Consider the following 18,540-nt stretch of genomic DNA (forward strand, 5'->3'; position numbering starts at 1 on the left):
ATAGACCCTTTTCATGGTTATAGTCTTCAACCATCTTCAAGTGCTTTTTTTTTTTTTTTTTTCAGATTATAAGTGGTTTAAACCTTTGTTGCAACACAGAAAATATATTGACCAGATAGGTAAATATTTATTAACACCTGGTTAGATATTATGATCAGATTGAAGTTAAAAAATACTACATTCAAGCTATTATAATACTTTTAAGTCATGACATTGCATAGCGGACATCATCATAGAAGGAGTGTATATTTATATGACTGAAAGCTTGATTTTAATAAACATAGAAAATATCTTTCGAAAGATGCCACCTAAGTTTATAATGAACTACTACTACTACTACTACTACTACTACTACTACTACTACTACTACTACTACTACTGCTACTACTACTGATGTTATCACCACCCACATTTGACTGGCTTCTATTTTCAACAGCTGCCCAACACTTGGTACAATATAACAAAGGCAGTAAAATATTGAAAACTGATCAATACTGAGAATGTGTGTGCATTAGCTGTAGAGAAGAAGACTAATGGTGAGGGAGTCGAATGGATGGAACAAAAATGAAATCAATCTAACAGTTAGCCAAGTAACCAGGGTGAAGAAGTAATCAATATTATCTTTTTTAAATAAGGGAAATTAAATATAAAATTCAAAGCTTTTAACAGAGACAAGAATTTACCAAGATTACATAGAAGTATCAAAATAGGTATTAATACTCATTTAAAAAGAAATACAACCTCTGTGTGCTCATTCAATTAACAATCTTGGTGAATGGAGAAGACAATAGTTACAGAGTGCAAAATAGGACAGCATTTGATTAAGTTTATAGAATAAGCACCAAAATAAACTGATGAAAATATAAATGCAGAAATTTGAAATATAAAGAGATATGAAAGAATAAAATAGGGAAATAAATATAATTGATGCTATATTAAGGATAAATGCTTAATAAAGGAAAGTAGGAATTATTGAAAACAGGGAGTCCTTTAGATAAGATAGAGAGAGGGGTTTTGATTCAGTTAGGAATTCAGATGAAATAACAAACAAAAAGAAAGATGAAAACAGCAGTAAAAACAGACTACTTACAATACTAGCTTGTACAAGAAATATAAGATTTTTATATTAAATGTTAACAGTAAAATCAGACATTCAAATATAAATTCATTAACATATTTGGAACGAAATTCAGATATTTATAAGTACTCATGCACCAAAGCACATATGTTAGTCAATTTATTTTGATCTAACTTCATTTATAACTAGAGGTAGCACTATGCATTGCTGAAGGAGCAAATGTATATACATATCTATGCATCTCTGAACACACGCACACACACGTATATACATATATTTGTACACAAATATATCACCACCATTATATTACTGGTCTCCATGCTTGCATGGGCCAGATGGAATCCCAAGGTTGAATTTTAAGATCAGGTGCCCTTTCTGTCACCAACCTTTACCTATTCCCAAGCGAACTAATATTTCCTCAGGGTCACCTATGCCTTCAAAGACTGGAAACACAGGAGACACTGCTCGCATGATGATAGCACTCATTTTCAAGTAGCGCTTGATTATAATAATATATATATATATATATATATATATATATAGATAGATATAGATAGATATAGATAGATATAGATAGATAGATACATACACACACACACACATAAAAGAGAGAGAGAGAGAGAGAGAGAGAGAGATGTATATCTATATGTTTGAATGTGTGTGTTCATACTATCTGATAATGTAATACTTGAGTGTATTCATGTTCATATATATAAATGCTTATATAAACCTATAAACCTGAATGTCACAGTGTGTGGGGGTGTATGTGGTTTTATATATATAAATATATGTATGTGTATGAGTGGATGTTTATGGGCATATGAATGTAGCAGTGTTTGCTTTTTCTTTTCTTTTTTTCACTACAGTAAGTATTATCTACTTTCAAGACTACTCTCTGTTTAACAAGAAGACTACTTGAAAATTAAGAATTTTCATGTGACTCCCCAATATTAATTTTTTAATTGAACATTCTAGAAAGAACTGTAATTCCCTCTATATAAGAAACAATCTCAGATTTGAAGTCAGTCAAAGTGTCAGGCACAAAACTTTCAGCCCTCCAGTCACTATTGTAACTTTCTGCTGATTAGAACAAATTTCTGGATTTACAAGTTTTCTCGAGACAGTATAAATACATACTTAAAATATAAAATGAATTAAGGAAAAAAATAAAGTGCTAAATCATATTTAACAGATTGAAATTAATACACTTCTAAAGCAGAATATATCACATCTTTGAAATTCCACTTTAAAAAAACAAAGGACAAAACTATTTTTAACTCATTGTATGCAAATTGACCAATTTCAAAAAATGGGTTAGTTTACTCAAAAGCAACATACAGTATATTACATAATATTATTGCACAGTATTTCCAGATTTCTGGAAGCTAGATAACAGGTCCAGTACACACACTTTCTGTCAGTCTGTCTGTCTCTCTCTCTGTCTGTATGTGTATATATATATCTGTAATATCCGAAACTTGGAGTCTTATTATGGCAACTGAATAATTGTCACATATTATATTACAGATATAAATTCCTCTATCTACATAATATCGAGGTCTCATTCATTCTTTTGTTGTCTTACCATTACTATTTATATAAATATATATATATATATTATATGTATACACACATTATATATATATGTATATATATACACATCATCATCATCATCGTTTAACGTCCGCCTTCCATGCTAGCATGGGTTGGACGATTTGACTGAGGACTGGTGAAACCAGATGGCTACACCAGGCTCCAATCTGATTTGGCAGAGTTTCTACAGCTAGATACCCTTCCTAACGCCAACCACTCCAAGAGTGTAGTGGGTGCTTTTACATGCCACCGGCACAAAGGCCAGTCGGGCGGTACTGGCAACGCCCACACTCAAAATGGTGTATTTTACATGCCACCTGCACAGGAGCCAGTCCAGCAGCACTGGCAACGATCTCGCTCAAATGTTTTTACATGTGCCAGGAAGGCAACGCTGGGCACAGGTGCCATCACGATTTCACTTTCGCTTGCCCCAACAGGTCTTCGCAAGCCGAGTTTAGTATCCAATGAAGGAGACAACATTGGCTTGGGTGCCAAATGTCGAATTTAGTTCAATTTTGATTTCACTTGCCTCAACAGGTCTTCGCAAGCAGAGTTTAGTGTCCAATGAAGGAAGGTACGCATAGGTGGGCTGGCTACACCCCTGGCAGAGGCCTTGGATTTAGGTCTCACTTGGCTTGCCGGGTCTTCTCATGCACAGCATATTTCCAAAGGTCTCGGTCAGAAGTCATTGTCTCGGTGAGGCCCAATGTTCGAAGGTCGTGCCTCACCACCTCATCCCAGGTCTTCCTGGGCCTACCTCTTCCACAGGTTCCCTCAACTGCTAGGGTGTGGCACTTTTTCACACAGCTATCCTCATTATATATTATGTAATTATGTATTGTGATATGAAAATGTGTACTGTAGGTAATATATTAAATTAATTACAATCATGGATCTATCATTTGAGAATATGATGACAAATGAGTTGATTTTACTAGTTTTATTGCCACAGAACTGTCATTCAACCTAGCAGCCTTCGGTACACATGCTCCATATTCTGTACCAACATACAGGATTTCATCATTAAGTGACTACATGAGTAGTCAAGAGTAGTATTGGTATAAAGACAAAAGTAAAGAAAATTCCAATTAACCAAACATGCACAAAAGGTAACATTTAGCAAGGCTCTAAAAATATTACAGTGTAACTTCAGTTTACAAATTTAATTCATTCCTAAAGGTTGCTTGTCACCCAAACTGTTCATAAATTGAAACTATTTTCCCCGTAGGAAATTCAAGAGAAGGCATGGCAAATTCAAGCAAGGATTTGCACTAAGTGAAAGCAGGACAGCAACTGATGCCCTCTCATTGACACTTTCAGCTTGTCGCCAACTTTTGTTGCCATCTTGCGTACTCGTTATTCAATACACCATTCATCACTCAAGAGGTTTTATGCTTGAAAAATTGTTCATAAACCAATTTGTTCATGATAAGAGGTTGTTTATAAACTGACATTCCACAGAAGTTATTTGCTATCTAAAATTAATTTGTTCATTCTCTTGGACTCATAAGCCATATCTTGATTCATGACAAAGCTGGTTGGTATAGTAGACTCACTTCAGCTGGATCCCCAAGAATGGGGTAGGGGTGGTTCCTAGCCTGGTTAATAAGAAAGCTTTTGATTGGATGTTTGAAGGGTAACAGGAATGCTGTTTCACTCTCCATCACTCAATATCCACATGTCGAATCAGAAAATATATTTCTGTACTTAGTTCACCTATTACATAAGTTATGCAAATTTTGTTTATACCATTAGATTAAGCAGAGTAGCTAAGAAGAATGCTTCCAAACAATATAATTTTGGGTCCACTACTTCTACTATATACCTTTGAGCTGACCAAAGCCTTTTGAGGGTATTTGATAGACAAATTTTAATGAATAATTTGTGTACACATTGTGTCCAATTCTCTCAGAAGTTCACCTTTGATGTAATCATCATCATCATCATCATCATCATCGTTTAACGTCCGCTCTCCATGCTAGCATGGGTTGGACGATTTGACTGAGGACTGGTGAAACCGGATGGCAACACCAGGCTCCAATCTAATTTGGCAGAGTTTCTACAGCTGGATGCCCTTCCTAACGCCAACCACTCAGAGAGTGTAGTGGGTGCTTTTACGTGTCACCCGCACGAAAACGGACACGCTCGAAATGGTGTCTTTTATGTGCCACCCGCACAAGCCAGTCCAGGGGCACTGGCAACGATCTCACTCGAAAATCCTACGGGAGCCAGTCAGGCGGTACTGGCAACGGCCACGCTCAAAATGGTGCATCTCATGTGCCACCCGCACAAGAGCCAGTCCAGGGGTACTGGCAACGATCTTACTTGGCTTGCCGGGTCTTCTCACGCACAGCACATTTCCAAAGGTCTCGGTCAGTAGTCATCGCCTCGGTGAGGCCCAATGTACGAAGGTCTTGCCTCACAACCTCAGCCCAGGTCTTCCTGGGCCTACCTCTTCCACGGGTTCCCTCAACTGTTAGGGTGTGGCACTTTTTCACGCAGCTATCCTCATCCATTCTCACCACATGTCCATACCAGCACAATCGTCTCTCTTGCACACCACAACTGATGCTTCTAATGTTCAGCTTTTCTCTCAAGATACTTACACTCTGACGGGTATTCACATTGACATTACACATCCAACGGAGCATACTGGCTTCATTCCTTGCGAGCTTACGTATGTCCTCAGCAGTTACAGCCCATGTTTCACTGCCATGTAGTATGGCTGTTCGTACGCATGCGTCATACAGTCTGCCTTTTACTCTGAGTGAGAGTCCCTTTGTCGCCAGCAGGGGTAAGAGCTCTCTAAACTTTGCCCAGGCTATTCTTATTCTAGCAGCTACACTTTCAGTGCACCCACCCCCACTACTAACTTGGTCGCCCAGATAGCGGAAGCTATCGACTACCTCTAGTTTTTCACCCTGGAATGAGATCGAAGTTGTTTCCTGTTTGTTTACAGTCTTTATTGCACCTGAACATCTGCCACAAACAAAAACTAACTTCCTAGTTAACCTGCCTTTGATGTTGCTGCACCTCTTGTGTCCATAGCTTGCACCGGGTACATCTTATAGAGTTACTACCTACTCCTTTTCTACATACTGAGCAGGGCCATCTACCTGAAGGGGTTTGTGTTTTATCTACCTTCCTACTTATTAGGATTTTGGTTTTAGCTAGGTTAACTCTAAGGCCCTTCAATTCTAGACCTTGCTTCCACACCTGAAACTTCTCCTCTAGTTCTGATAGTGACTCCGCAATTAGGGCAAGGTCATCAGCATAGAGGAGCTCCCAGGGGCAACCTGTCTTGAACTCCTCTGTGATTGCCTGGAGGACTATGATAAATAAGAGGGGGCTGAGGACGGAACCTTGGTGGACCCCTACCTCTACCCGGAATTCATTGCTGTACTCATTTTCAACCCTCACCTTACTGGCAGCATCTCTGTACATGGCTCGCACAGCTCTCACTAACCATTCTTCTATCCCAAGTTTCCTCATTGACCACCAGATAAGGGATCGGGGGACCCTGTCAAAGGCTTTCTCCATGTCAACAAAAGCCAGGTACAGAGGTTTATCCTTAGCTAGGTATTTCTCCTGCAGCTGTCTCACTAGAAATAAGGCATCAGTAGTGCTTTTACCTGGCACGAACCCAAACTGCATCTCATCTAAATTGATTCGCTCCCTAATTAGTTGGGCTATGACCCTCTCTGTAACTTTCATAACCTGATCTAACAGCTTGATGCCTCTGTAATTATTTGTATCTGTAATATCTGAATATAAATGTAAGAGGATTTGTTGTTAAAATGTTGCTCTGAGATGAAGTGGTTAAGAAGCACATTTTGCAACCATGTGATTTTGTGTTCAGTCATACTGTGCAGCATCTTGGGGCAGTGTCTTCTACTATAACCCTGGGCTGGCCAATGTCTTGTGAGTGAATTTGAAAGATGGAAATTTAAAGGAAGCCCATCATGTGTGTGTGTGTGTGTGTGTGTATGCACATGCGTGTGTGTGTGCCGTATATATATATATATATATATATATATATGTATCTGTATTTGTGCATGCTCCACCACTGCTTGATAACAGATGTTGGTTTGTTTACATCCCTGAAAATCAGCAGTTTTGACCAAAGCCACTGATAGAAGAAGTACTAGACTTAAAAATAAGTACTGGGGTCAATTTATTTGATTAAACCCAGCAAGCCAGTACCCCAGCATGGTCACAGTCTAATGATTGAAACAGGTTAAAGTTGAAAGATAACTGAAAACCCAATCAGCAAGACCAGTGTAGACTAGTACTACAATATGGCTACTAAAGGTTCCTAAATTATGACCACTTAAAGGACTATGGAAATTAACTGTTAAAAACCGTGCAATGGAAATAAACTTCTAGGTATGAATCTCATCAAGTTATGTATTTATGTAGGAATAATGCAACTAAAGCCAGTTGAAGAACTGGCTCACTCAAAAGATGAAGTTTGCCTGAAAGTCTTCAATTTTGTTTAAGCATTCAGGAAAAAAGATGTAATAAAACATTACAAGAACAAGCAGAGTTGTTATACATCAATATCTTTAACTGCAAAACTCTTAACTTTCTCACATGTAACTGAGATAAAATAGAGGCAATTTTCAATAAAAGTGTTTTTCAAGTAAAGGTAAACATCATGTTATTGCCACTAACATTTCTGGCAATAATCACCTAATACAGTTCATGGGAAATAATGTAACCTTGATTACTTAATAGCAGAGTCAAAGGAAGTGGGGTAGCCACCATCACTCTGCAGAGTTTAAAGATTGGTGGAAAGAAGGAAGTTATTCTCAGACCTGGTCTGAATGCTTCCATCTGAATGGACTCTGCTAGTGGTGTACATGGTCAGTCTCTCTGAGGGGCTTCCAAACAATTTGCTTCTATTTCACTCAGAAGGCATTGATAGAAAACAGTTGGCCAAGATGTTGAGCAAACTACACACTATTGAAACAAACTTCTTAAACAACACATCTTTGGCTGTGCATGTTTACCAAAATTGAGGACAACTATGAAGTAGAAATTTCAATTGAAAAAGTTATTAACTTTATTACTAATGAGTTGCTTATATTAAATATTAATAATTTCCATCAACTTACAAATTCAAATTTCTTCTCATTTAGTGTAAATAAACCGATGTTTTCTTGTGGCTACTGACCAAATTAGCACTTCAAATATCAGATTATTAACTACTTAAACCAAGTCAGGTTAATAGAGTCAGATATTCTATCAGCTTACTAAAATACTAACTGGATATCTCATGATAGAGGATAGGGCTAGATAGTTCAATAGAATACTAGCCTATCAGAAATTCATTTTGTTCAAAGGAGTGTTTGGTACTTTGAACTAATTTTACAATCTATTTGCTGATACATTTTATATTATTATCAATCTCACCAGGAGGGTGAAAAGCCAAGTTAAGAAATGGATTTAAGTAACAGAATAGATAGGAAAACAAGAGTTCTGAGTGAAAGTACATAACCTAACCTAAATATTATATGGAACAATAAGCCTATATATATATATATATAAAATCATCATTTAATGTTCGTTTTTCATGCTAGCATGGGTTGGATGGTTTGACAGGAGCTGGCCAGCTGAAGTGCTGCCTGGGCTCCATGTCTGTTTTGGCATGATTTTTATGGCTGGATGCTCTTTCTAATACCAACAACTTTAGAGTGTACTGGGTACGTTTATGTGGCACCGGTACAGGTGCTTTTTAAGTAGCACTAGCACTAACAAGCCTGCAACATTAGGATTGTTCAGCTAAAAGAGGGATGCAGGGGATGTTCCTGTATGCAAAGACAGCTGTGATTTTACTTAGCTTGACATGTCTTCTCAAGCACAGCAAACCGCCAGAAGTCTCAGTCCCTTGTCATCCCCCCAGTGAGGCTCAAAGTCTTAAGACCTTTCTCACCACTTTGTCTCACATCTTCTTGGGTCAACCCTTTCCACATATTCCTTCCACAATTACAGATCTGCACTTCTTGATACAGCTCTCTTCATCCATACATATTACATGACCATACCAGTGTAGTCTTCTCTCTCTTGCACTACATCTGATGCCTTGTAATACTCAGTTTTTCTCTCAAATGACTTACACTCAATCCTATATACACACTGACATTACCCATCGAGCAGAGAATACTGGCTTCATTTCTTACAAGCCTTCGTATGTCCTCAGTAGTCACAGCCCATGTTTCACTGCCATGTAGCAAAGCTGTTCGTCCGCAGGCATTATACAATCTGCCTTTCACTCTGAGGCAGAGGCCATTCTTTATTAACAGAGGTGGTAGTTCTCTTAGCTTTGCCCAGTCTGTTCTTATTCTAGTAGCTGTGCTTTCAGAACCTCCATCACTATCAACTTGTTATGGAAACTGTTTGCTACTTCCAGAGATCCCCGCCAACATTTGAGGGAGTCTATTTTTTGTATATTCTTGGTGTTTAATGTACCTGCACATCTGCCACAAGTGAAGACTACTTTCTCTATTAATCTTCAAGTGATATCACTGCACCTCTTATATGTCCATAGCCTGCACTGGATACACCATATGGAGTTTCTCCCAGCATCTTTTCTACATAATGTGCAGGGCCATCTCCCTGAAGAGATCTATGATTTGTCTGTTTTCCTATTTATTAGGACTTTGGTCTTTGCTAAATTAACTCCAAGGTCCTTTGATTCTAGACCTTCTTTCCATACCCGAAATTTCTTCTGTAGGTCTGGTAATGATTCATCTATAGGGACAAGGTCATCAGTGTAGAGAAGCTCCTGAGGGCAGCCAGTCTTAAATTCTTCTTTTATAACCTTACAGACTTCAACAAATAAGAGGGTGCTGAGAACTGATCCCTGGCAGACTCCTACTTGTACAGTAAATTCCTAGCTATACTCTTTGGCAACTTTCATCTTACTGACAGCATCCCTGTGCATGGCTTGTACAGCTTTCACCAACCACTCATCTATCCTTAGCTTCCGCATTGCCCACCAGATAAGGGAGCAGGGGACCCTGTCAAAGGCTTCCTCCATATCAACAAAAGCCAAATACATAGGTTTATTTTTGGCCAAGTACTCCTCCTGCAGTTGCCTCAACAGAAGGCATTGGTGGTGCTTCTTCCAGACAAATTCAAACTACATTTCATCTAGGCTAATTCTCTTCTTAATTGAGCTATGACCCTTTCTGTAACTTTCATCACTTGGTCCAGCAATTTAATACCTCAATTATTTCTGTCTAAGGTATCACCTTTGCCTTTGTAGCTTTTGACTATAAATATCTATAAAATCCAAAAGAAAGTGATATGTTCAACAGTTGTTCTTTAAAGTAGATAGAAGCTCAAAATGAAAACTTGAAAATTCTATTTTTTAATACGTGTTAAAGAAAATTAATACATATAGAAAAAAAATCATGGATTAATAATACTATTTAAAAATTGAGTTTCTATATGTAATTCTAAAAACAAAAATCAAACTTGCTTACCTCTTCCACTTTCATGGGAAGTACCACTCGACTGCAAATGAGAGAAAATGAAAGGTTTTAGTAAGAGTAAAATTATGATTTCTATAGAATTTGAAATTTTATAATGTTCCTTTCATTGTAATCTTTACAACAAATCTGAAGTGCTGCATTAGCATCCTGCTCTTTTAATGAGGATTTGCTCTGTTATCTTCTTATATACACTCTTGAAGAGTAGTGTTCTTCATTGTTTGAAGACCCCCATTAGGGATTCAACTGCCTGTCTGCATGAATTTTACAATAAATCTAACTACTCTCACAACTAAGTCCCACAATCAGTAAATGTTTTATCATCAGTCTTATACATGCTTCAAAATAATAACTGGAATTTATATATACATACATACATACATACGTGGCGTGCAAGAGAGACGATTGCGCTGGTATGGACATGTGGTGAGAATGGAGGAGGATAGCTGCGTGAAAAAGTGCCACACCCTAACAGTTGAGGGAACCCGTGGAAGAGGTAAGCCCAGGAAGACCTGGGCTGAGGTGGTGAGGCAAGACCTTCGTACATTGGGCCTCACCGAGGCGATGACTACGGACCGAGACCTTTGTTAATGTGCTGTGCGTGAGAAGACCCGGCAAGCCAAGTAAGATCGTTGCCAGTGCCCCTGGACTGGTTCTTGTGCGGGTGGCACATGAGATGCACCATTTTGAGTGTGGCCGTTGCCAGTACCGCCTGACTGGCTCCTGTAGGATTTTCGAGCGAGATCGTTGCCAGTGCCCCTGGACTGGCTTGTGCGGGTGGCACATAAAAGACACCATTTCGAGCGTGGCCGTTTTCGTGCGGGTGACACGTAAAAGCACCCACTACACTCTCTGAGTGGTTGGCGTTAGGAAGGGCATCCAGCTGTAGAAACTCTGCCAAATCAGACTGGAGCCTGGTGTTGCCATCCGGTTTCACCAGTCCTCAGTCAAATCGTCCAACCCATGCTAGCATGGAAAGCGGACGTTAAACGATGATGATGATGATGATGATATATATATACACACACACACACACTTAAATATACATACATACATGCATACATGTATGTGAGGGTGGAGCATTTTCACACAATTTTCAATTTTGTGATGGGGATAGTGCAGGAAAGTCGTGAATGGACATCAAAATAACTGTTGTAAAATCTTAGAACTTTGTGACAATATCTTCTGTCTCCGCAAATGCATTGAAAAGTGGACCCCACCCTTATTTATGATCTATTAAATACAGTTTTCATTGCATCTTCTTTGGGTAGTTTTTAAATGACTGATGAAATTACTCTAAAATATGACTTCAACATATTTTTTTTTTCTGTGACTATATCTTTTGCCTCCACAAAAACGTCAACATATGCAAAAATATCATAAATATTGTAATTTATCGAATTCAAAAAATTTTTCATGTTGTTGTAAATTACAGCACACCCCTATCCCTCTTTTAGGAGGCAGAAAACAAAGTCAAAGAAAAAAGTATGTTTATGTTGTATCTTAGAGTAATTTCATCACAATAATTTAAAAGCTACCCCAAAAAGATGCAATGAAAACTATTTTATAGCTAATAAATAGAGGTGTTTTTTTTTCACACTTTTCAGTGTGTTTGTGGAGACAGAAGATATTATCACAGAGTTCTAAGATTTTACACCAGTTATTTTGATGTCAATTCACAACTTTTCGACACTACCACTGTCATGAAATTGAAAATTGTGTAAAAATGCTCCACCCTAATGCATATAAGATTTTTGTATGCTTCCTTTTTTTAGGAACAGCTTGAGGTACTGGTGAACAGTCATGATGATTAAAGTTGTGGTTGATAAAAGTTAACTGACACGGAGGACTGGAAGCCATCTGAATATTGGAAAAGATTTACCTGTTTTATTGATTTGCACCGTGGTATTAAAATGCCAACATGATGACTGCTACTTAGTGCACTGTGAACACTATAAAGGCTGTAAGATGTGATATGCATAGCTGCAACAGAGACTACAAAGCCATGGCCAACAAAAAGTGACACAGTAGATGTTCTAACTGCATCTGCAGATCAGAGTTCATCCTCACCGCTTTGAGGCTATGTGAAGCTACTGGAAGCTGTGGGCAATCCCTAGCCAGAAAGGGTTGCTGCCGAAAGGCCATATATGTGGCAGCAGGATTCAGTTCCTTGCCCTATCTTCAGAAAGAATCAGAAGTGGTTGAAGAATTTCTATGACTTCATCAGCCCCATTTTCTGGCCACCTTATACCCTGATTGTAATCCCGTAGGTTATTGTGTGGTGCAGTTGAGAAAGACACTTACTGCCTGCAACACCAAGGCCAAGCTGGCAGCCAAGATCAAGGAGGTGCTTGAAGATTTTCCCAGGGACACAGGAATGTGTGCATCAGGTTCCAAAGCCATCTTGAGGTACATGATGGAAACTGAGGGCAGCTACTTTGAGTAGACTTATCTCCCAGCCATAGTCTCATTGATATTTTTTGATTTCTTAAAATACTTTTATTTTTGGACGGGATATTGTGTTTCCTTTTCCCTTAATGCAAACTGTCAAACTCAGTCCTGTGTGTGTGTGTGTGTGTGTGTGTGTGTGTGTGTGTGTGTGTGTGTACACAAACAAAATAGGTGCAAAGATGCTAGTATAAGTATACAACAGATGAACAGATTAGTACTAGGAAAATCCCAAACTCTTAAAATTCCAACTACCTAAGGGCAAAAATAATTCCACAGGACAATAGTTGGCTATAAGAACTTGAGTAACTTGAGTTTGTAATAAATAAAATAAAAATTTGGACAAACATGAGTATGGCATTATATCATTTATATAATATACAAAAGAGGGTATATAAATGTAACCATAACTAGTGAAGCAAACATATATTCCTAGGTAGTTGTTTATAGTTGTTTAAAAAATTCAGGGACAGGTTGATGCAATAATGTGCATTGAGTAAACAGGTGTGCAGATTGATGTAGTAATACACATCAAACAAGTAGAAATTATTATTGATACATAAATATGAAATCTCAATACATTCCAGCCAGAGGCTAAGAAGCACCAAATTTTTTCATTCAGGAGTGGCAAGAGTGTGATTCTTCTAGTAGCAGACTGATATTTAAGAGCACAGAAACATCAATAAAAAGATGTAAGATGTGGAGGTAGCAAGGGTGAAGTACAAATAATGATATTAAGAAAGGTTGTGAGATCTAGAAAGATAAGAAGTAAGGAAAGTGAAGGAGAGAGATAAATAAATAAAAAAAAATATATGGAAAAACAAGAAAAAATAATGGAAAAATGAAAGAGCTAAAATTAGTTACAAACAATCAGACAAGTCGAAACATGTAATAAATCAAAGTGTGAGTAAGATACAGTAGAGATGGAATATCACATGGAGTTCAATACAGAAAGGAATAAAAGAAACAAACAACCTAGGCACCCACTCCTCAGTGAGACACATAACCTTTTGGTGGTCTTAATATTTTATAAGTATCCATGTGAGTAAAATATACTAGGCAGGAGCAGTGATAAAAAATGTAAATCGAACAATGAGGAACTATATATATTATACATACACACACACACACACACACATATAAATACATACATACGCATACAACCTCCAAGCAAGGAGTTCCTCAGTGCCCAGCTCCACACAACTAGGTACTTTCAAATGCACTTGCTGATTATGCAACACCTAACCCTGCATTAACAACACTACAACCACAGCTGGGCCTAAATCACAATATCACATAACTTCTGTTTCACATCTTCCAGTATTATATATTGTATCATATGTATTGGAGTGCTCTTTATGTAGGGGAAACAGGTCAAGGCCTTGCTGATCACTTTCAGGAGTACATTTGAAGCATACTACTATGTATCCCTGGCCAACCTGTTGCCACCCACTTCCACACAACAGGCTATTCTATTACTCACTTATCAGCATGCAACATCTCCACACACCATTGATCCACTTAAAAAAAAGAAATGAAAGGCATGTTTCACATATTCAAACTCAGTACCATGTCACTGATAGCTGTAAATCAGTGGTTCCCAAAGTGGGCAGTACTGCCCATTTAGGGGCAGTGGGAAGATCCAGTGGGGCACTGACAAAAGTGCAGTGATAATGGTGTGGCCAAAAGGAAGCGATGGATGTAAAAACAATATAATGGGTTAATTAGGTTAAGTTTTACTTGTGAAATACAGTGGTTTTGAATTTGCTACAGAAAGTGGACTATGTAGTTGTGAATGGGGGGGGGGGGGGGCTAGAAATGTGGCCTGAACGCAAAGGGAGCAAACAACCCAAAAAAGTCTGGGGACCACTGCTTTAAATACATGTTTTTCCTTCTATCCCAACACTCTTATTTCAGTAATCCCTCTCCTCTCACCTTTGCCTCCTTAATCACCTTACCTTTACCTGCTTCTCTCCCTCATTCCATTTCTCTTTCCTTTTACCAAATTTCTCTCTCCAACTACTTCCTGTCCACACATCAAACCCACATAATCCAGTTACAATATACATATATTTTATCTTTTACTGTTTTCAGTCATTTGAATGTGGCTACACTGGGGGCTTGAAGGGCTTCAGTTGAAGAAATCAACCCCAGAGCTTAATTTTTTTTTAAGCCTTTTATTTATTCTATTGGTCTCTTTTGCCAAACTGCTAAGTTACAGGGACATAAACACACAAACACTAGTTGTCAAGCTTTGGTGGGGGACAATTGTTTATACACACATCTTCGTCTTTTGTTTTTCTGTAAATTCTCACTATATATATATATATATATATATATATATATATATATATATATATACACATACACACACACACACACACATATATATATTTCTGCCTACCAAATCCACTCACAAGGCTTTGACTGCCCTCAGGATATAGTAGAAGACTCTTGCCCAAAGAGACATCCAGTGGAACTGAACCCAGAACCATGTGGTTGAGAAGCAACTTTCTTACGACACAGCCACTTACGTTAATGTATATGATAAACTTATAGGGATATACATATCTACAATTAGCTAAAAGGACCAACTAAAAGCCTTAACGTAGAACCAAAACATTACTTAAACAGTATGGAATTAAGAAACAAAGCATATAAAGTAAGAAAAAAAAAATTATCACAGAAGGGTGAAAATATTTCTGACTTTACAATCTCCTTTAACAATAGTTAACTTGTCATAGTTAACTATGTCAGCAATATGTGCTTCATAAATCTATCACAAAATATAGAAGATATTGATTAGATAATCAATACATTAAAAAAAAGATATTAAAAATTAAAATGGGAAAATAAAAGTTCAAAGAAAATTGAAATGTTTTGCATATGTTATTTCCAATAAGTAGGAACTTACAAATGCTAACATTATATACAAGAAGACCGTAAATGGTGAAGTACATACTATTAGATAATGATATTTAGACAATGAGACAGTTTTTTCTTAAGAGTTTAATGGCTTACTCTTTACTCTTTTACTTGTTTCAGTTATTTGACTGTGGCCATGCTGGAGCACCGCCTTTAGTCGAGAAAATCAACCCCAGGACTTATTCTTTGGAAGCCTAGTACTTATTCTATCAGTCTCTTTTGCAGAACCACTAAGTTACGGGGACGTAAACACACCAGCATCGGTTGTCAAGCGATGTTGGGGGGACAAATACAGACACACAAATATATATATATATATATATATATATATATATACACACACATATATACGACGGGCTTCTTTCAGTTTCCGTCTACCAAATCCACTCACAAGGCTTTGGTCGGCCCGAGGCTATAATAGAAGACACTTGCCCAAGGTGCCACGCAGTGGGACTGAACCCGGAACCATGTGGTTGGTAAGCAAGCTACTTACCAAACAGCCACTCCTACACCGGCTTGAGAAAGAAACTTTTTTTTTTTTTTTCAACCAAATTTTTTTGTCTGAAAATTACCTTTTTCCAAAAGAGACCTAATTTTTCATTTAATTGCTTCTACAAGTAAAATATTTCAAATAATACAAAAAAGTTATTTTCAAGCTACAAAAACTGAGTCAAGCTCTATCTCAATACAGCAAAAGTGGTACAACAGGGGTAATTGAAACAACAACTTGTTGCAACCACAACATTTTACTATCAGTTCTAAGTCAGGTTATATTTGAGAGAAAACCCATGAACAGACTTATGACACAAACTATTTTTGATCACCATAATAAAAGGTAGTATCAATAGATAAGACTGTCAATTGAACAAAGAAGCTTCACACTGAAAACAGGAAAAGAAAAAAAGTAAGTATCCAACATGCATAACTTTCAATACTATCATATCTTGAAATTAAATGAAAACTAGATTTCAAAACAACTTGGACATCTTGAAGTACAAAAATAACCTTAAGCCTAAGTCAGTATTTTTAGATTAATGCAGCCACATATCAGTTACTGTATTGACTTGAGACTACAAGATAAGTTTGTATTCTGTAGGGAGGGGCATTTTTTAAATATGCAAGATTTTCTCAGATTCTAGCATTTTTTAATGAACGTATACATTACATCAAACTTATCTAGATATAGATGTGTGTGAACTATATGACATGTTTATCTATTTTTACACCTGTTTTTCCCATTAGTGTGAGTTGGATGTTTATTAGTTACACTAGCTGACAATGCCGTCAATAATGATGCCTGATTATAGTATTTTATATATAAGTAAGATACAAAATAAGGTACATAATAATCACACATACAAACATTCACATATTTCCCTTGTACACGCACACACATTACTCACACAGAGTTGAAACGTTGACTTTTTAACCCTTATTCATCTATCAAACTTTCTTTCTCTCACTCACTTTCAGTCAGGGCTATTACTCTCACTACTTCTCCTTCACCGAATTACTATTTTCACTCCTCCTCTGGCATGATTCTGGACAAATATATATATATATATGAGAAAATTTTATTGGGCCTGCAGGATTTTATTTTACCTTTATATATTTTGCTTATTTCAGTCATTAGACTGAAGCTATGCTGGGGCATCACCTTGAAGGGTTTAATGGAACAAGTTGATCCCAGTACTTCTTTTTTAATCTGGTACTTATCCTATCAGTCTCTTTTGCCAAACTGCAAGTTTAATGGGATGTAAACAAACCAACACCAGCTGTCAAGTGGTGGGATGGGACACACACACACACAATACGAACTTCTTCAGTTTTCATCTACCAAATCCACTGATTTGGTTGACCTGGGGTTATACTGGAAGACATTTGCTGAAGGTGCTACACAGTGGGACTCAACTTGGAACCGTGTGGTTGGGAAGCAAAATCCTTACTACAGAACCACACCTGTGCCTACATAATGAGTACAGAGGACAATTTATATAAAAATACCAGAAAGTTGAAGTAGATTGGAGATTACTATTTTGTGTGAGCTGGGGTAAAAAAGAGGGGGGTAAGAAATAACAATAGCCACAATTATGTGTTTCTATACATTAAATGATAAAATTTTGAAAGATACATTAAGGACCAATAGTTTGAAGTTTGCCAGAGAATAAAATTAAGATATTTTCCCCATGTTGAATTTATGAATTTATTGTATTAAAACAGTCAAAATGACAAGAATACAAAGAGTAAATCTGTAACAAATCTCAAATTGACCTATAAAACAATCATTAATCTTAACACTTTCTCACTCCATTTTGATTGACATTAAGCTTAATGATGAATTAATCCTTTCATAATGAGTTAGTGAGATTAACTTGGAACTAAGAGAAGGAATATATAGTTAGGCTCCCAACAAAATATGAAAAAAAAAAAAAAAAAAAAAAAAAAAAATCGAACTTAATGCATACTAAATAGATTATTTCTTATGACTTACTTCAATAAAGTATACTGTGAAGATATCTAATGTGTTACCAATTCCATCAATGTGAAGAAAGTGCCCCAACTGAAATGTTTCTATTTTTAAAAGAATTTCTATGTTGGATAATTGTTCACTAACTTGTTATAAAAACTGTTGCTTTAATATTTACTGTTATGGGGTCAACAGTTTTGCATGATCACATTTTTATGGCCAATATGTTTAATATTTGTAAAATTCTGTTCAACAGCCTCAACCACTGGTGTTATTGTTTCAAATTCATTCTTTTTATATAGCATGTATTATTCTTTCATAATCTATGTCAATAGCAATACAATCATTTATAGCATAAAATAGCCAATGTCTTCTCATACCCAGTCTGTCTAGTGTGCATGTGTTCTTTACAGAAATTCTATTATATCAGACCTCAATTATGTTCTATATATACCTTAGAAATATAATTGAAATCTTGGCTATTCCTGAGATAAAAGAAGCTTGGAAATATTTTGATTTTGGTGAAGTTTTAT

General features: G+C 37.0%; 1 protein-coding gene across 2 annotated transcripts in view; it reads right to left on the reverse strand.

Moving 5' to 3' along the window:
- The window catches only part of LOC106873653 (phosphatidylinositol transfer protein alpha isoform), a 70,843-nt gene that overhangs the window by 29,178 nt on the left and 23,125 nt on the right, over positions 1–18,540 (reverse strand). For both annotated transcript variants that reach the window (XM_014921106.3, XM_089353822.1), the window contains exon 2: positions 10,162–10,192. In XM_014921106.3, coding sequence (XP_014776592.1) covers positions 10,162–10,192 — 31 coding nt within the window. The remainder of the gene's footprint in view (positions 1–10,161; positions 10,193–18,540) is intronic.

This window comes from Octopus bimaculoides, chromosome 6, assembly GCF_046866305.1.
Source record: "Octopus bimaculoides isolate indiv1 chromosome 6, ASM4686630v1, whole genome shotgun sequence".
NCBI classification, from domain to species: Eukaryota; Metazoa; Mollusca; class Cephalopoda; order Octopoda; family Octopodidae; genus Octopus; species Octopus bimaculoides.